The 21124-nt window shown below is 38.4% G+C and overlaps 1 protein-coding gene and 1 long non-coding RNA gene across 3 annotated transcripts in view; one reads left to right on the top strand and one right to left on the bottom strand.

Annotated features, from left to right (window-relative positions):
* LOC139166763 (uncharacterized) overlaps positions 1-17331 on the bottom strand; it is a 30952-nt gene extending 13621 nt beyond the window's left edge. The window contains exon 1 of the long non-coding RNA XR_011559030.1: positions 17067-17331. This is a non-coding gene — a long non-coding RNA (uncharacterized lncRNA). The remainder of the gene's footprint in view (positions 1-17066) is intronic.
* Positions 1-21124, top strand: part of GLRA2 (glycine receptor alpha 2) — a 197202-nt gene that overhangs the window by 54084 nt on the left and 121994 nt on the right. For both annotated transcript variants that reach the window (XM_070750793.1, XM_070750792.1), the window contains 3 exons: positions 9431-9513; positions 12018-12155; positions 13745-13959. In XM_070750793.1, the coding sequence (XP_070606894.1) occupies positions 9431-9513; positions 12018-12155; positions 13745-13959 (436 nt within the window). The remainder of the gene's footprint in view (positions 1-9430; positions 9514-12017; positions 12156-13744; positions 13960-21124) is intronic.

Genomic DNA, 21124 nt, shown 5'->3' with positions numbered 1-21124 from the left:
CGAAGCGACGCTGGGCTCTTTTGCTGCCAAAAGCGTCAGGGGGGCGTGACGCTTTGTTCGAGTGGCTCTGCATCAGCGCGGGAAGGAAGGAAAGTAAGCCAGCCCGGCTCTTCTCGGCTCGTATCCCGGCACTTGGTGAGTGGAGAGGCGGTCGCCTCCCCTGCCGCCCCACTCTGGGGGTCCTTGGCTTCTGCTGGGGGTGGGGGGATCCGAACGCTGTTTTGAATTTCACATTCCGAGTGGCCCAAACGCCAAAGGCGAACTTCCGCACCTCAGGAGTTAGCTCGCAAACGGCGCGGCTGTTTTAAAACATCGCTGCCGGCCTGGGGGGGGAGAGGGAAAGGGGGGAGAGGGGGGAGAGAAAGAGAGCGGGAGAGAGAGAAAGAGAGAGGGAAAGGGGGGAGAGAAAGAGAGAGGGAGAGAGAGAGAGAGAGAGTGAGAGATGCTCAGTGAGCCTTTCTTTGAAGTTGCCTTTCTTTCTTTCTTTCTTTCTTTCTTTCTCTCTCTCTCTCTTTCTTTTTCTCTCTTGCTCTCTTGCTCTCTTGCTCTTTCATTCTTTTTTCTTTCTCTTTCTTTCTCTTTCTTTCTTTCTTTCTCTTTCTTTCTTTCTTTCTCTTGCTTTCTCTCCTTCCTTCCCTCCTTCCATTTCTTTCATTCTCCCTCTCTATTTTTATTTCTCTTTCATTTTCTTTCTTTCTCTCTTGCTTGCTTTCTTTCTTGCTCTTTTTCTTTCTCTCTTTTACCTTCCCTTCCTCTATTTCTTGCTTTCCTTTTCCTTCCTCCCTTCTTTCCTCCCTCTACAGGATTGGGTGGCAGTGAAGTTACTCTCCCCTTTCATAAGTTTCCTTGCTTCCTTCCTCTGTTCCTGTCCCTTCACCCTTTCTTTCTTCCTTTCTTTCTTCCTTCCTTTCTTTCTTTCCTTCCTTCCTTTCCTCCCTCCATTTCTTGCTTTCCTTTTCCTTCCTCCCTTCTTTCCTCCCTCTACAGGATTGGGTGGCAGTGAAGTTGAATAAATAACTACAGTTTAATGAATAAAAATAAAAGTTTGCCATGTTGATTGTTTTGGGTAAAAAGAGGAAGGGAAGGAAAGCTCTCAGCTTATCATCTTATTAATAAGTAAAGTTACATTTATTCTTGCAATGTCTTTTTGCATAATTTAGACTAACTTTGTGAGTTTTTTGAGGGCTGGAACCAATTAAAATTATTTACATTAATTCCTATGGGGAAAAGTCGTTCGAGATAAGAGCTGCTCGACTTAAGAGCGCAGGTCCGGAACGAATTAAACTCGTATCTCGAGGTACCACTGTATGTGGATTCTGTAACCTTGAGAAAAAAGTTGCCTTCTTTTGAGAACTTCTACAGTAGTGTAGTGTTCATTTTGTTAAATGAATCTTTATTGCAGTTTTCTTACAAAAGTGTGACACATTCTAGCAGCTGAAAGTAACACCTTCCCTTCTAAATCCAAACAGGTTCTGCTTTAAACCCATCCTGATCCTGTGGCATTGCTTCATCTAATAAAAATGAGAATACCATATTTAATTAAAAATGGGAGAAATATTGGCAGTCTGTGTACAGTTTTGTCTATGGGGAGCAGTCTTGGCTGGAAAGTTTTTATTTTAATGGCAATTTCTTATGGAAATCAGGACTAATAGGATTTTTGAGAATGTTTACTGGATATAGGCCAAAGAACACATCTGTGTAGATAAGAGTCTATCCGACAGTAGTTTCAGCTGGCATAAACTGATAGTGACTTATGGCAATCTGTGAACTGTGTGAAACATTTCTTTTGACAAAGTAGCACTAGCATAATGACACAGTTCAAAAAATAAACGTTCCTATGAGTCTGGTTTTTAAATGAATGCCATTACACTTAGAAACAGAGGCATGAAGGAAAGCAGTATGAGGGGTTTTTTTGCATTCTAGTTGGAGTTGGGGGCTATATTTTAGTAAAGATAATAATAAATTGAAATGGTTCACTATAGAGCTACAAAGCTGTTAATGGTAGATATTATGAGAACAGATAGAAAAGACTGATATAGTCACTTACAAGGGGGAAAAAAATCAAGGCAAGAACAATACACAAATGTATGTTTCACTAAAAGTAGTCTTAACTCCCCAGTTAAAGGAAGCAAGTATCATTCTGAATTTTCATATTATTTAAAAAATGTACTAAATTCCCTGTAATCTGCTTTTTTATACTGCTACAAAAATATTCACTGTAAAATTATGATTGCCTGTATTTGGCTTTAAGGTTGCTGTTAAGCTTTTGGTATTTATAGTAATACCAAATCGAGGAACTACCAAAGAGAAACACCCCAGCAACTATGTCAGGGCAAGCTACAAACAGAGCAAACCCACTCCCACTGAAGAGGTTACCTAGTCTGGCAATGAAACATTAGCAAACAAACAACCAAGTTCAGAAGCCATAAATATATATTGTCAATCTGGGAAGCTAGCTATCATTCTTGAGAGTGCTGGTTAGCATCACAACAACTGTAAACCACACTAGTCTTTACAAAATTCTGTTAAATAGTCCTAGGATATCCTGAAGGGCCATGTCTTAATTAATTAATTAATTTCATTTTATTTATTTTATTGAATTTATAGGCTGCCCAACTCCTGATGGACTCTGGGTGGTATACATAATAAAACCATATACAACAATAAAACCCATTCCAAAAACATTCATCATTTCTAGGCCAGAGCAGAGTGCTATAGCTCAATGGCCCCAGGCTTGCTGGCAAAGCTGTTTTTAAGGCCTTCCGGAAGGCCAGGAGGGTGGGGCCTGTGCAGATCTCTGGGGGTAGTAGCCACAGAGAATGTCCTCTCCCGCGATCCTGTCAGCTGACACTGTTTGGCCGATGGGACCTGGGGAAGGCCAATCCTGTGAGTTCTGATCGGCCGCTGGGAAGTGTGAGAAGATGATCCCATAAGTAATCCCATCATCCTGCAACTGAAAGTTGTTTGTATTGTAGATAGGCTGGCCCACTCCTGCTAGGACTATTCATAAAAGTGAGGGCTGCTTTCCAAGAACAGGTTTCTCCTTTAGGGAAATATAACATTTTGCCATTTTAATATTTCTCAAAATATTTCATTCTTCTAAGAGACGGGTGAGTGCTAACTTTGTACAGATCGAACAAATAAAATTTGAATTAACAAGCTAAGTGTAGACTAGATGATATACTTACAATGTGATTCTAAAACTGGCTTGAATATAGAATTCTAAAAATGTTCAGTAAAGGTTCCTTTCAAACTGGAATAAGTGGGAAGTCATAAAATTTGGAATTACATCTAATACTCTTCAAAAAGTTAAATTAATGCCTTGAAAAAGGAGAAATATTTATTAGATTTAACAAAAGTTGATGGTATATTTAAGATTCTTGAGAAATGAAAAAGAGACCATTCAAAATGCCTGAATTAGTGGATAAATTAGTGAAGTGGACTGAAATTAGCACCATGAAATTTAACAGAGACAAATGTAAAGTTCCTGACTTACAAAAAAATAAATAAAAATCACATGCATAGTTACAAAATGGATACTATACTGTATGAAGTTACTATACTGACCTCATCTGATCTATGCAAAAAAGATCTAGTAATCCTTTCTTGTCAGTAGTTTCTGTCCATCCAATAAGATTTAGTTGGGAAGGCACACTTTGAGTCTCATCTTTGAAGGATTGCTATCATTAGGGACTAAGGAGGCATATCTTTTCTGTAGCTCTTTATCTGTCCTTCTGCCTCTGCCTCTTGGCTTCTACTCCATCTTAGAGCAGATCAACATCATCCCTGTTTGCATTTAGGAAGTCTTTCTAAACCTGTTTATTCCAAAGAGTCTTTGGGGAATAATGGTGTGACAGATCTCTTCCATGCATTACAAGTTTTTTCTTGTTACTAGATTGCTTTCCTTGATGTGTCAATGGTTAGGAAATTGCTTCTTATTGAGTTGGAGGGAGTTGCTGATTTTTCTCTTTGTTAACTACTTCAATTTATGTTTGTGTCATCTGCAAGCTGCTCAGAGCCTTTAGGAATTGAACAGCATATAAATTACAGTAATCAATAACAATTTAAATAAACAAAAATATGCTGAATGTGCATCAGCAATGGGATGAGGCTTCTAAAAAATACAAACATAGTTTTAGGCTACAGGAATGGCAATTTAGTTTCCAAATTATGGAAACTAGGGGAACAAAGAACTCATTTTGTTCTGAGTAAGACTCACCTTTCCTGAACAATCCCTCTGTTCAAATTTGGGCATTTAGTTTTAAGGAAGTCTGAGAAGAAATAGAATTGGTCTAGCAAAGAGTCAGAGGAATAGAAATTGTAAAGAGGCCTCGGTAAACCAAACTGTTTATTACAGACACATGCCAGACAAGGCAGGTACAAGCTTAGCAAGCAAAACAGAATACAGGCTTATATATGAACGAGCTGCCTGAGGCAGCACCCAATCCACACAGAGAGAAACTTCCCGCTTACATTGTAACTAGGGACGGGCGGCCAATCAGTACCTTGGATAGGGATGCCTATCGCACGGCTCTCATCTGCGGCTGTAACTGAGCAGATACTGCACTCCTATCCCTTTCGTTGACACATACATAATCATTCAAGTATTCCAGCCTCTTACAAATCCTTCCGGACCGCCGTGGCTCTATAGATTCCTCGGCTCTGGCCTCAGGGGCCGTCACTCTGGTTTCCTTGCCTGGAAGCGGGGAAGCTTCCTCCGATATGTCAGTTTCTTCAAACCTTTTGGTCGGGTTTAAACTCTCCCCCAGGACTTCCCCCCTTTCCCCCCAATGCCAATTGGAATGTTTATCCAGCAGCCGGTGTAAAGGTTCGGCCACCGACGCCTTATGCGGGATGAAGACCGCATAGAAATTCAGCAGTCCTAGGAAAGCCTGGAGTTCCACATTAGACTGTGGCCTGGGGGCGTCCCTGATGGCTCGAGTCTTATCAGGGGTCGGGTGGATTCCCTGTCCATCCACAGTAAAGCCCAGGAACTCCACCTGGGGAACAGCAAACACACATTTCTTGGCTTTCAGCTTCAGGCCCGCGTCCCTGAACTTGGACAAGACCTTCCTCACCCATGTCATTAATTCGTCTATGGAACTCCCTGACACTAGGACATCATCAAAGTACGGCACCGTCCCATCCAGCCCATATAACAGCCGCTCCATCAAACCTTGGAATATCCCGGGGCAATGGAAACTCCGAATTGCAACCTATTGCATTTGAATACCCCCCGATGGGTTATAATGGACTGGGCCTCTGCTGTTAAAGAATCGACGGGAAGCTGCTGGTAAGCTTGAGAGAGATCAAGCTTCGCAAACACCCGACCCTCCCCCAGAGTGTGCAGTAACTGTTGCACTACAGGCAGGGGGTATGAATGGTGGGCCAATGCTCTGTTCACGGAACACTTGTAGTCCCCACACAATCTGATACCACCATCCCCCTTGAATGCAATCACCACCGGGGTCTCCCACACCGCTTGATCTACTTGCTCCAAAACCCCCTGAGCAATCAGTCTGTCCAATTCAGCATCCACTTTCGGTCAGAGGGGAATAGGCACACAGCGGGCTTTTAAACGAACCGCTGGAACTTGCGGATCCAAACTAAAAGAAATCGGGGTCCCCGTATAACACCCCAAATTGCCGTCAAAGACGGTAGGAAATTCCCATGCCAACTTGTCAAAACCCGACTCCCCCTTTACTACATTTACCCCTATAACTGAGAGTCCAAGAGAAGTGAACCAGTCTAGTCCTAGGAGGTTTGCAAATGGTCCATCCACCACAATGAGTGGTAATCTGCCGGCAAAAGACTTGAAGCGGACTGCAAAACGACCTTCGCCGAGAAGTGGAATCGGAGCTCCTTGGTAATCCCTCAGGCTCAACGCGCAGGGCTGCAGGCGACTCTTGCTCATGGCCGGAAAACAACGCTTCAGGGTGGCCCAAGAAACTAACGAATGAGCCGAGCCCGTGTCCACCTGCATGTGGCACCTTGAGCTGCCCAGTTGAACCACAACTGAAATTTTTTCAGCAGAATCGGACGTCTTCCTGACATAAGTAGGAGATGGATGAGGGCGGCTGTAAACAGCATTGCAGTCCTCCCTCCGACCCGGGAGAAATCACACAGAGAGAAACTTCCCGCTTACATTGTAACTAGGGACGGGCGGCCAATCAGTACCTTGGATAGGGACGCCTATCGCACGGCTGTAATCTGCGGCTGTAACTGAGCAGATACTGCAGAAATTAAGACAAGAAGCTAGAAGAACAGGGTATATTAGTGATGAGAAAATATTATTGGAAGAAATGTTAAAGATTGAGAGACGTTCTCTAATATTCTAGACTGAAGAACCCAAAACCCACAAAGAATAGTTATTTTATTATTATTACTATTATTGCTATTTTTGCTATTGTTGTTGTTGTTATTATTATTATTATTATTATTATTATTATTATTAATTAGATTTGTATGCCACCTCTCTCTGGAGACTCGGAGCGGCTAACAATAAACAGTACAAATCCAATGATTAAAAACAATTTAAAGCACTTAATATAAAAAGCAATCATACATTTCATCAGTGTTCCTTGTAAACTGCGAGCGTGCGCGCGCGCACCCCAAAATACCCCCCATGCACCCTTTTCCATGGGCGCGTGCTCCCCATCCCCCTGCCAGCCTGCGGGGGGGGGGGGGGGCGGGGAGGTGCAGCAGTAGGAGGAAAGGGAGCCGCGGCCACCCCTGCCTCCCCACGGTGCCTCCGGCCAAATGCACCCCTGGCTTCTCGGCCCTGCCCCCTGCCTGCCCGATCCGCCCCCTCTCCTCCTCCACCACCTCCTGCCTTGGGGCACGACTTCTCCTGTGTTGGTGGCGGCTATGGGCCGAAAGCGCTGCCAGCCAGGGGGCTGCGAGAGAGGGCTTTCTCCGTGGGCTTCGGGAATGCCCGCCCTGCCCCTCTTGCAGCCCCTTCGCTGGGAGCGCTTTCGTCCCAGACTTCCAGCAAGGGGGCTGCAGTAGAGGCAGGGCAGGCATTCCCGAAGTGCTCGGAGAAAGCCGTGGGTGCCTCCGTTCCGGAGCTCCGCCTCACAGCTGATCACCCTGCCGTTGCCCCACGGCTACTGCCCAATGCTGCTGCTGAGAGAAAGAGAGAAGGGGGGGAGAGAGATAGCAAGAGAGAGAAGAGAAAGAAAGCAAGAGAGAGAGAGAAAGAAAGCAAGAGAGAGAGAGAGATGAAAGGGGGAGAGAGAGATAGCAAGAGAGAGAAGAGAAAGAAAGCAAGAGAGATAGAAAGAAAGAGTGAGAGAGAAAGAAAGCAATAGAGAGAGAAAGAAAATGAGAGAGAGAGAAAGAGAGAGAAAGAGGGGGAGAGAGAAAGAGAGAAAAATGACTCTTGATTTAAAGCATATGGTAAAAAGCACCCAAATAATAACAGAGAAAAAAAACCCCAGCCGTTTGTTTGTTTGTGTGTGTGTGTGTGTGTGTGTGTGAACTCTTGAACCATTTCCAATAGCTCACCTCTAATTGGAAATGGTTCAAGATTTCACACACACACACACATGCACACACACACACACAAAGGGGGAGGAGACAGGGATGGAAAAAGAGAAGATAATAATAGTAATAGATTTTGATTTTGTTTTGTTTTATTAATTTCTTTTAATAAAAAAAAGAAGGGAATTTTTTTCTTATTTATTTATTTATTTATTTGTTTGTTTGTTTGTTTGTTTGTTTATTTATTTATTTATTTATTCATTCATTCATTCATTCATTCATTCATTCATTTATTTATTTATTTATTTATTTATTTATACTTCTATGCCGCCCAGTCCCAAAGGGACTGTCGCTCAGACACTATACTTTTCCGCCCACACCGAAAAAAAATTAGAGGGAATCAATTCCCCCATGCCTGACAACAGAGGTGGGTTTTAAGGAGTTTGTGAAAGGCAAGGAGGGTGGGGGCAATCCTGATCTCCAGGGGGAGTTGATTCCAGAGGGTTGGAGCCGCCACAGAGAAGGCTCTTCCCCTGGGTCCCGCCAGACGATATTGTTTAGTGAACGGGACTCGGAGAAGGCCAACTCTGTGGGACCTAACTGGTTGCTGGGATTCATGCGGCAGCAGGCGGTCCCAGAGATATTCGGGTCTGATGCCATGAAAGGCTTTATAGGTCATAACCAACACTTTGAATTGTGACCGGAAACTGATTGGCAAACAATGCAGACTGCGGAGTGTTGGTGTAACATGGGCATACCTGGGGAAACCCATGATTGCTCTCGCAGCTGCATTCTGCACGATCTGAAGTTTCTGAACACTCTTCAAAGGTAGTCCCAGGTAGAGAGCATTACAGTAGTCAAACCTCAAGGTGATGAGGGCATGAGTGTCTGTGAGCAGTGACCTCCAGTCCAGATAGGGCGGCAACTGGTGCACCAGGCGAACCTGGGCAAATGCCCCCCTCACCACAGCTGAAAGATGGTTCTCTAATGTAAGCTGTGGATCAAGGAGGACGCCCAAGTTCCCCCACACACAAGAAACTAGATTCTGGATGAATGTTAATATCAGTTCTATAAAAGTAAGAAACTAAGAATCAGTGATTAAGCAGGTTAACTCCCTTTCCCTTAATGTGATTGTATATTTGAGATCCATATATTGGGGAAGCATTAATTGTAGTCCTGCAATGAGTAGACATTGGACTCCATGACCTAAATGGTTTCTGATATTGTGGTTCTCTTCTAAGGAAGTGTGTTGATCTACAACTGAGAATTTATTGCATTCTTACTGCACCATCGCACTCTTGTTAGCCCCTCTGTGTGAGAAGCTTTGAGTTACTTATCTAAATAGAGTTTGCAAATGAGCTCTCCTTTATTTGTATTCATTGACTACAAGTGAACTTGATCGCCATTATTTATTGATCAGCCTTACTATATTTCAACATAGCTTCTTATAGCAAATATATATTTAAACATCTGTTAATACATATTTGGTGAAGAATTGAAAGTGCCATTGTTGTAATCTCTGTATGTGGTATTTTGCTAAGTAAAACTAATATCTTAATTCTAAGCCTATATTTTTAAATAATTAGTTTTTTGTGATAAACTAGTTATTAGTTGAACAGGCTTAAAGCAATCAGGTTTGTTTGTTTTTTAAAAGATGGCTCTAGGTTTTCTCTTTGTGCACATGTGTATGTGTTTCTATAGATCTAAAAGAAAAAGAATACAGTGATCATAGGATAACATGTTGAAGCAACTCAAAGGATTAAGTTTCATGCAAGTCTTTAGCATGCTTCTGCTTGCAAAATGAATAGTACAACGCAACATTTAACAATAGGTGACAAACTGAATAGATTGAATTAAGCTTTGATCATTTTCCTTCTAGGAGTGGGTTTTAAGACTTCAGTTTAGCAGCAATTCTATACTGAACGAACATTTCTTTGCATTCTTTTAGACTAACATTAACTTTATCCTGTCCCATGGACCTAAAGAATTTCCCCATGGATGTACAAACATGTACAATGCAACTAGAAAGCTGTAAGTCAGATATTATATTTAAAATAAAATATATATTTAAAAACATACCTGTCATAATCTGACTCTTTGAAATGCTGTATTTTAATATTACTTCATGTAGTATAATACTAAGCTTCTGGTATATGAAGAATATATCACTGAAGAAAACAAGTGGAGAAAGCAAACTTAAAAGGGATACAGTATCTATACTACACTGCTACTACTTTTTTTACTTTACTATTTACTGATAACACAACTACTCTCCAAACAGACCTTGACACTGTTTCTGAGTGGTCTAACACATGGCAATTCCAAATCTCAACTAGCAAATGCTCTGTCCTACACATTGGGAAGAAGAATCTGAACTCCAAATACAAACTGAATTATCAAATTATCACAGATAATCCCCACTCGGTTAAAGACCTTGGTATACTAATAACAAAAGATTTCAGTGCCAAAGCCCACTGCAACAATATAGCCAAGAAGGCTTCAAGAGTTGTAAACCTAATCCTATGTAGCTTCTGCTCTGGCAATCTCACACTACTTACCAGAGCTTACAAAACTTTTGCCAGACCCATTCTCGAATACAGCTCATCTGTTTGGAACCTATATCGCATCTCAGACATTAACACCCTTGAAAATGTCCAAAGATATTTCACCAGAAGAGCCCTTCACTCCTCCACTCGAAATAGAATACCCTATGAGACTAGACTTTCAATCCTGGGCCTAGAAAGTTTAGAACTAAGACGCCTTAAACAAGATCTAATTATTGCCCACAAGATCATATGCTGCAATGTCTTGCCTGTCGGCGACTACTTCAGCTTCAACCACAACAACACAAGAGCACACAACAGATTTAAACTTAATATTAACTGCTCCAAACTTGACTGTAAAAAATATGACTTCAGTAACCGAGTTGTCGAAGCATGGAACTCATTACCGGACTCCATAGTGTCATCCCCAAACCTCCAACACTTTACCCTTAGATTATCTACAGTTGACCTATCCAGATTCCTAAGAGGTCAGTAAGGGGTGAGTACAAGTGCACTAGAGTGCCTTCCGTCCCGTCCTATTGCTCTCCTATATCTCCTATACCTTTCTTCTATTCCTATATCTCTTCTTCTATTCTTTCATTGATATGTTCTATTACTATATCTTCTTTTCTATTATTTCTTAGATATATTTTACTATGAGTATCTCCTCTATAACCTTCATCATGTATTTTATTATGTGTATATAGATATATACCCACTAAAACCCTCATTGTGTATTGGACAAAATAAATAAATAAATAAAATAAAAATAAACAAAGTTGATTTCATTGGCCTTAATTGGTTCTCGTAATAGAACATATTATGTCATTTGAAGACCTGAGGGCTTTTGAGAAGACAGAACTAAATGTTCTAAGTCACAGGTGTCAAGCTTGCCATATCACATTGCCGTCACATGACATTTCATGATGTTTTTTCCCCTCCGTGGAGCTGAGGTGACCTTGGCCTGCACGTGACACATCTGGCCCAGGGGCCACCAGTTTGACATCCCTGTTCTAATTCAACTTCCTATAACCCGGCAGTACCTTTTATTCTCCAAATCCCACAAAGAAGAAGACTGGGGATTCTGGTATTTGCAGTTCTTATGTGTTTGGAGAGAACCTCGGGTGCTAATGGTGGGAGGATCTTATTTATCAACATTGTAGAATGGATGTGCCCTTCTTGGACAGGGTGACTACATTTTGAGCTATTTGTTAACGTTTATCAGTAAGCAAGCTGTTTGCTTTCTCTATTTCTTTCTCTTTAGTGATAGCACACATTGTTTTCATACTTAAAATCCTGAATAAAATGTCTCTTTGGATAATTTAAATTTTTGACTTGGGGGGTTATTTGACACTTGACATATAAAAGCAAACAATAAATACATGGAGTAAATAGTGACATTTTTGAGGCAAGCCTTTATGGGTGCATCTTTACATTTAACATACAATATCAATCCTCCATATCTCCAAAGGCAAACAGCATGAACTGGATGGAGGTAATAAGTAATAAAAGTGACAGGTATAGAAGCAACTGGATACACCTAAGATATTCAGTTATAATATTTCAAGAAGCTGATGCTATTATCCAAATAGGTTTGGAGACCTGACAGCATCTAATGCAGATTTTTCCAGTATAGAATTTTCCAAATATGTTAAAACTAAAAGTGCTTAATTTGTGCCTGCCATGCTGTTGTGGTATTTAAATTGTAGTCTCACTTTATATAAGATATAGAAAGTCCTATGCATTTCACTTTAATATATTATTAGCTTTGCCATATATATACTTATGGTCAAATGTTCCCCAAGTTTAATCTAGATATATTCCTAATTTATTGATGTAATATCACTCCATGCATTAACCATAATCTGAATGTATTTATCTATGACTGATGCTGTCTCTTTCAGAAATTAAATAATTTTCTACTGCTGCTATTTGTCTGTTGTAGCAACACTACGTAGTATTGTCTAATAACAAATAATTTGTTTGTTATAGTTGGCTATACAATGAATGATCTGATATTTGAATGGATGAGTGATGGTCCAGTACAAGTAGCAGAAGGCTTAACTCTACCACAGTTTATTTTGAAAGAAGAAAAGGAGCTTGGTTATTGCACAAAGCATTACAATACTGGTAAGTTTTATGTTATTTAACAATGATTTCCAAAATGTATGAGCAATATTAGAAACTTATTAAAGAATACTGGTCAATATTATAATTACTACACATTAATTACATAGTTAAATTAATAAAATGGATTGGATTACATTTCTGTTTAAAAGAACGAATTCAAATCTTATTTTGACTGCTCAACATTAGTCAAGCTGCAAATTAAGTATTGATTTATTTTGCACTGTCATATAATACTTAGGCTATTGACATCTTGTCTTAATAAATGTAGCCAAGGAACATATATCCATTGGTGAGAAGCCACAATCCATGCTAACCCTTTTAAGAATTTCCCACCAAAATTTGAAAATGCTACATTACAGCCAAGCCATATGAGTTATCATTGCAATTCCTGAATTAAACTTCCAACAACACACTGTATGTAATCAGTTTTTATTCAATATATCCATCATGTCCTGTGTACCAGAAATAACATCAGCATAGCATCGTTGTTAGCTTGATGGGTTGACAGTACAGTTATATCTGTAGAAATTCACTGCCTCAAACTGATCTAGTTACTTTCTCCCAGCCCAGCCTACCTTACATAATTATTGTGGCAAAAACAAAGAGAAGAAAATAGTACCTAATATATATTGCCTTGAAGTCCTCTCTGAATGATAGTATATAAGTCTAAGAAGTTTTATAATAAAAGAAAGTAGCTTCATAGCTTTGAAAATGTCATCAATAATTATTTTCAATTTGTTTCCTTTAATTTCTTATACAAATACTAAAACCAAAACATCAATTCATTTTCAAGGTTTCAATAGATATGGAATTTCAAAGAACACATGATTCAGGTATATAATTGGGATATATTCAACAACAAAGAGCCCTGAGGACATGCACTCTCTGGAAAGTCCCAGAATCAAAAGGCATCAGATAACTAACTAACTAATTGTATTAAAATAAATTAGGTTTTATAAATATACATCTTTATTATAGACTTTGGCAGGACACTATTTAGGTGTAGTCAGATATTTCTATTGTGGTTTGAAAACTAGAGAAAAAGTGATAAAGCCAGTGAATAAATTTTAGGAATACCAATTTATAAATGCAGCTGAGAATTGTACCATACCAGGTCAAATAATTATTTACAGCGTTTAAGTATTTCAATTAATAGATAAATTTGCCAAAGTAATTTAATTATTCAGATTTGTTTTTTTTAAATGCTCTCATCAATTCTTTGAAGCATGACTCTTCAAATGCACTGTTTTGTTTATTATTTTGTTTTAAAAGTATTAATTTTTAAAGCCATTATTTTCAAAACATTAAACAATACTCAATGAGAGATCAGTAAATTGATTGTTATAATTGCATCCATCTTTCTGTAAAATGATATACAACTCTCAAGTGAGTAACCTGGGTTTGATCCCTTCAGGGTAGAATGTCAGTCAAGATATACTAATAAGATATATTAGCACTGAAGGAACAGTGGCCATTCAATAAGATCCAACATTTCCCTTTTCATGTGCCTAAGGCAGTTAATTTATGCTCATGAAATAATAGGATTAAAATGTACAAAAATGATTTATAAAAGTAATTTCATGTTCTAGGAAAATTTACATGCATTGAAGTAAAGTTTCATTTGGAGCGTCAGATGGGATATTATTTAATCCAGATGTACATTCCTAGCCTGCTAATCGTCATTTTGTCCTGGGTATCTTTCTGGATCAATATGGATGCTGCTCCAGCCAGAGTTGCACTGGGCATAACTACAGTCTTGACAATGACCACTCAGAGTTCAGGCTCCAGAGCCTCTCTTCCAAAAGTAAGTACTGCACTTTGCACTTAATTCAGAACAAACAAACAAAACAGAGGTGATTCCTATAATATTTTGTGTTATTTCCCTTGTTTTATTCATGCATTGAAATTATCAGAAATGTTCTTAATAAAATTGTGAACCGGATATCTTTTATTTCATGTGTATACAAGCAAGTAATATTTGTTATACAGTATATGGTTGTAAGGTGAATTTAAGATCTAGGGCATTGTGTGAAATATGTTTCTCTTTATTTGCATTATTTATTTATTTATTTTATTTATTTATTTATTGGATTTACATGCCACTCCTCTCATTCTCCAAGGACTCGGGGCGGCTTACAATTATAAATGGAAGTTGGTTACACAAGTTTTTGCTAAGTTGAAAACTATTTATTTATTTATTTTATTAATTGGATTTATATGCCACCCCTCTCCATGGACTCGGGGCGGCTCACAACTATACTCAACTTCTGAATATCTGACTAACTAAAAAGTAGGTGGAGAAAAGACAAAAAAGTATGCTGATCAATATAAAATTATACCTGTTTAATTTAATTTGTAGGATTGATCTTGTAGGCATTTCTCAGTTTTCTCATTTAATACATCAAGAGGGATACTTGAAAAGTTAAGGGGACTGTACCTAAGTTTTAGGGGCTACATCATTGCATGTCCAATATGCAATCATGTACAAACAATGGAGAGGATATACTGTCAGACCATTACAGTTTCTCACTGTTTTTTTCTTTTTTACTCAAAGCAAATTTGAGCACATGTATAAAATCTTTGGTATAAAATCTTGCATAACAGTTCAATAAAAGGTAACCATATTTAATTGCAGGCATCCATGTATTAAGTTTATCTTTAGACAACGACCTCATAGGGATGTTGCTATGGGGAAAATAGGAGAAAGAACAAGTATTAGATATATTCACCACCTATAAAAATAGTGGAGGAAGGGTAAAAAGAAAAAAGAAAAAATTAAATGTATCCACAAGTTACTTCATGTCTTTAACATATTAGTAATCAGGCCATAATATTTTCTTTCCAATGTAAAAACTAATTTATTGGCAATGTCAATTTCTATGTAATACATATGTTGTTCAAAATAAAAGCATTATCCAAAATTATTAAACTTTATCTCTAAGTCAAACTACTATTACTTCTTCCTAGAACATAGCAACTTTGGAAACTATATGTGTTTTAGTGAATTGCATCTACAACTAGACAATATTACTCATTCCTGTTTATATGTCTCAATGCAACACAATGTTGGAAGAAAAATCAGGTCTTATTCCAAGCCAGGAGAACAATGCTACAATAAAATGGAGGCAGACTGCAGGAAAGAAAGTCTCAGTTTATATGGTAGCCAGAAACATCAGTGACAGTATTATGGGGTGGCTGACAAAATGGAGTTGAGAGTAGGTGGACTTTTATACATTCTTTGAGGTTTTTTTTATTGAGATGCCTATTGTTATGCAAGAATATGTCGTTCGATATTTTAATGGCTGTTGACAGATTCCTATGGGGTCGTGGCTGGTTCTATATAGGCAATAGGGGAAATACAAATCCAAGTTTTTTTGTTTGTTTGAGTTAATCTTGTCAGCTCTGGCTCCTTGCCTATTGTGTTGCTTATTTGGAGTCTCTGATTATAAATAGGGTGGCTCAACTTTCTGAATGGATACAAAATATCCATACCTAAAGACAAGCCTTTTCAGTTTTCTGCTTGAAGCTGTTTTCCTATAGAAGAAAAATTGGATCTGCTTTCTGCCTTTCTGCCTCCTCTTTTCCTTCACGGGAAATATTCTATTCTGCCTTTCTTGTAATATTAAGAATAAATAATATTTTATTATGGGGAAGGTAGGGCTTTCTTATACCAATAAGTTTAAAGTATTGTTTGTCATGATCTGAGTTCTAGTGAAGTTTCTGATATTCAGGTAAATATATTTTCCTATCATTTAGACAAACTAGAATGTTCCATTCTTTATAGACATGTTAGCAGTGTTCCAATATCTCAGGGATTGCCACAAAGAAGAGGGTGTCAAACTATTTTCCAAAGCACCTGAGGGTAGAACAAGAAGCAATGGATGGAAACTAAACAAGGAGCGAAGTAACTTAGAACTAAGGAGAACTTTCATGACAGAACAATTAATCAGTGGAACAGCTTGCCTCCAGAAGTTGTGAATGCTCCAACAGTGGAAGTTTTTAGGAAGATGTTGGACAATCATTTGTCTGAAGTAGTGCAGGCTTTCCTTCCTAAGCAGGGGATTGGACTAGAAGACCTCCAGGGTCCCTTCCAACTCTGTTATTATTATTATCTGAAGTTAGTTGGGGGAAAGATCAAAAGCAACATGAGAAAATATTATTTTACTGAAAGAGTAGTAGATCCTTGGAACAAACTTCCAGCAGACGTGGTAGATAAATCCACAGTAACTGAATTTAAACATGCCTGGGATAAACATATATCTATCCTAAGATAAAATACAGAAAATAGTATAAGGGCAGACTAGATGGACCATGAGGTCTTTTTCTGCCGCCAGACTTCTATGTTTCTATGTTTCTATTATTATAATTAATTAGATGGTTAAAGGTTAAGGTCATAGAATCCATTAAGATCTTCCATAAAATCACTTTTTCCTGTCAGTTTGAGATCTAATCGCTGTGCATTAATAAATGCATTTTGGTCCTTTTTCTAAATTATATATCATTGAATAATATATGTATATTTAATAATATATACATTGAAATAATAATAATAATAATAATAATAATAATAATATATACATATGAAACATAGAAAAAACTATTATATTTTAAATTCCAATTTAGGTATAATTATCTTATTGCAACTAAATGAGCTCACTAGTTTCAGGAATGAAGACCACAAAGGGATGGAGAAGTCAGGTTTATTGTGTACACAGGTTGAGAGTATTCTCATGACAAAGTCTGAATGTCACATTACGCCCGACACAGTAGCCTTATAACTTACACAATGCTAGGATGACCAAGGTGTGTCATCAATCTGCCAATAACAAATTATAATTGATAACATGTCCTTACACAGAAAAAGGAGAAGTAAGTATAAAACAAATCACATTCTAAATAGGAGAAATATACCTGATAACATATGTTCCTTCTGGTAGTTACGACATAGGCTTAGACCATCTTGTGACAGTTCCTGTCCTTGTGCTGTTCTAGTAAGCAAGGGGTATTAAAAATCTTAGTGAACTATAAAATAGAGCAGTTAGTTACAGGTTGAAGAGATGCTACTTTTATATATATAAGATTGATGCATTGGTGAATATAGTGATTAATGTGCATCTTCCTTCATCTAAAATATACAGATATTCCAAAAGAGCTCAGAAAGAAGAATCTGCACTAAACAAAGATGTCCAGAATTTGTGACTGGTCAAAGTTTTGTGATATAAAATCTGAAAGGAAAAAATAAAACTCTTCCATTTTTACATATTTTTCTGATGTAATTTTAGAATTGGAGAGCTCAATAGAAATGTATGAAATTATGTATCACGTGGCCTATATTGAGTATGTGAGTGTGGCTTGCTGCCCATGTGACTGGGTGGGAGTGGCTTGATGATCATGTGATGGGGTAGTTTAAAGGTCATGTGACTTAAAGTTGGCCAAATTGACATCACTCATGTCAAGGGTTTGGGGTTAGGGTGCCTGGCCTTTCCTCACCTCAAAGAGATACAATTTCCCTATCAACTTACTATTACTGAACATTCAAAATATACTATTTAATTCTATGTAAATATACCATATGTGTACATTACGTACATATTGCACACAGGCACATAAGAATATATATTATCTACTATGTAAACTGTATGTGTATGTACACACACACACACACACAGAGAGAGAGAGAGAGAGAGAGAGAGAGAGAGAGAGAGAGAGAGAGAGAGAGAGAGAGAGAGAGAGCTCTTCTAAAATTATACACATTCAACCTCATTTATTGCAATAGGAAAAATATACTCAAAGCCCAGAAGGGATAAAAAAGATTTTGCTTATCTGACCAAAATGTTTCTACCAGTTCTGCGTATCTGACCATACCCATAAGAGCCCATCATTGATGTTAAGCTAACAGATCCTTATTGTAGAGAATTTTGCATGAGTGACAGCTATTTTCCTACTCAACCATGGGTAGCAATATACTGTATATTCATTAATTAGTTTCTGTGTGCCAATTACATATCCATTCTAGAATCTATAAGTTATCTGAACTTGGGGACTGCAGATATCTGGCAGCAAGCTTCACAGAGTTTGATATTTTATTACTGTTCTGATTTTTAGTTTAATGTAATACAATCTGCTTAAATTGAATATCTTGGAGAGACATTTAAAGTAGCACAGACTTTGTTTATATTGCTATTCTGGTTGTAATATGAAATGTTGTTTAAAAGGCTGGTGATTTGTCATTGTTGGTTCAACTTACTCAGTTGCTTTACAAAAATCTGGATTTTTATGCACACTGTTCAGAGGAAAATCTTTCATGATAAACTTAAGACTCAATGTGCAAGTTAGTGGCATGTTCTACTTCTTTCCCCCCCCTAAATAACCTTACAATATATTGTTCGATTATATTAACAAGTAGGTCTTTTTTGAACTAGAGTAATTCTTCAGAAGTCATTTCCCTTCTCATGCAAGCTTTTAAAATAATAATGCTAGCCCTGAAATGTACATTGTGTTAATGCTAAAATTCTACTGTTCATTTCACTGATCCCTGTAAGCTGCGTGCGTGCACGTGCTCCAAAATACCCCCCCACGCACCCTTTTCCTCGGTCGTGTGCTCCCCATCCCCCTGCCAGTCCACCGGGGGGGGGGGGGCGGGGAGGGGCGGGCAGTAGAAGGAAGCCGCGGCCGCCCCTGCCTCTCCATGGTGCCTCCGGCCCCCTCGCACTCCTGGCCTCTTGGCCCTGTCCCCCACCCACCCGATCCGCCTCTCTTTCTCCTACGCTGCAAGAGAGGCAGGGCCAGCATTCTCCGGAGGCTGACAAAAGTGATTTACAATGTGGGGCGCGCGGGCCGGCGCATGCTCTCCCCATCTCTCTGCCAGCCTCCCGGAACATTCAAAATAAGAAAACCCTTCGCTCTTACTTTGAATGTTCAAAGTATATGGAAGATGAGGAGCGCGCGCGCTGGCTGCCCCTCGCCCGCCCGCCTGCCCCGCCTCTCTTGCAGCGGAGGAGAAAGAGAGGCAGGGCAGGCGGGGGCAGCCGGTGCGCGCTCTCCTCATCTCCCATCTACTTTGAACATTCAAAGTAAGAGCGAAGGGTTTTCTTATTTTGAATGTTCCGGGGGGCTGGCAGGGAGATGGGGAGAGCGTGCGCCGACCTGCACACCCCACATTGTAAATCACTTTCGCCAGCCTCTGGAGAACGAGAGTGAGAGTGACAGAGCAAGATAGAAAGAAAGTGAGAGAGAGAGAGAGAGAGAGAAAGAGGGGGGAGAGAAAGAGATAGCAAGAGAGAGAGAACAAGAGAGAGAAAGAAAACAAGAGAGGGAAAGTGAGAAAAAGAGAGAGAGCAAGAGGGGGAGAGATAGAGAAAGAAAGAGAAGGAAAGAAAGAAAGAAAGAAAAAAAAAAGAGAGAGAGATGAGAGAGGAAGGAAGAGAGTGAGAGAGGAAGAAATCAAGATAGAGAAAGAGAGAGAAAGAAAGAAAGAAAGAAAGAAATGAGAGAGGAAGGAAAAGAGTGAGAGAGAGGAAGAAAGCAAGATAGAGAAAGAGAGAGAAAGAAAGATGAGAGAGGAAGGAAGAGAGTGAGAGAGAGGAAGAAAGAGAGAGAGAAGAGTGGAAGAAAGAGAGAGAGAGAGAGAAATGATAGAAAAAAGGAGAAAAAAAGAGAAATGAGAAAATGATTGAGGCAGAAAATGACAGGAAAGAGAGAGAAACAGAGAGAGAAGTGACTCTTGATTTAAAACATATGGTAAAAGCACTTAAATAATAACAGAAAAAAACCTGAGTCCTCCTCTGTTTTTATTAATAGTTTTGCTGGTAGTTTTACTTTTAATAGTAATGGATTTTGTTGGTTTTTTTAATTACTAGGTTCTTTTAATAAAAAAGAAGGGATTTTTTTCCTTATTTATTTACTTACTTACTTACTTACTTACTTACTTACTTACTTACTTACTTACTTACTTACTTACTTACTTATTTATTTATTTCTACTTCTATGCCGCCCAGTCCCGAAGGGACTGTCGCTCAGACACTATACTTTTCCGCCCACACTGAAAAAAAATTAGAGGGAACATTGGTTCAGTTTAGTTAATTGACAGAATGAGATTAAAGTTCCACTTAGCAATGTGTGTATGAGGTGCAGTTCAGGTGATTCAGAGATGTAAAAGGAATTTTATATTGGTTTAAATATATCACAAAGTGCAACATGTCATGGTAAACTATTGTTGTGTATTGGTTAAAGTATTGGAGACTCAGAATCCAGTTTGTCCTTAGCCACGGCCCTTTTAAAGGTTTTTATAGAATTGATGCTGATTTGCTCTAAACTGCTAATTCTGCTGCAATTGAATTATTGAGTTAGTTATTTGATTTATCTTCTCTGCAATAACCTTAATCATTAGTACATCATCATTATTAATTAAATATTTTTACATGAAATTAAATGTCAACCATATTTTGGAATCATAAGTATGATTACTTCATAATATACTTATTTAATAAGAATAATACTTCTTCAGTTCAGACTCAGGGAATGTGACCATATAGTATTTTGAGGAACTCTCTAAAGAAAGATAACTGGATGTCTGTAACATGGTATTATCATCTCCATCATCACCATTCTTTTATTATTATTATTATATTATAATAATAATAATAATAATAATAATAATAATAATAATAATAATAATTATTATTATTATTATTATTATTATTTAAATTTATATGCTGCCCCTCCACGAGGTTTTAGATAATTCCTTAGAATTATTTCCTCTTTGCACAACTTAAACTAAATTTTGGAAGCCTAAAAAGTATACAAAAGGGTTAACAAAAGTGACAAAAATGGTTTCTAATAATCAAGTTTAAAGTGTTATCTTAAAATTCGATTTGAATTTCATTAGATTTAATACACCTGGAACAATGATGGTAAACCTTTTTTGCTTGGCTGCCAAAAGGGCGCATACGGGCATGATAGTGCACACA

This window comes from Erythrolamprus reginae, chromosome 4, assembly GCF_031021105.1.
Source record: "Erythrolamprus reginae isolate rEryReg1 chromosome 4, rEryReg1.hap1, whole genome shotgun sequence".
In the NCBI taxonomy this organism is placed as follows: Eukaryota; Metazoa; Chordata; class Lepidosauria; order Squamata; family Dipsadidae; genus Erythrolamprus; species Erythrolamprus reginae.
Note: the sequence above shows the minus strand (reverse complement) of the source record. Positions and strands in the feature narration are given on the sequence as shown.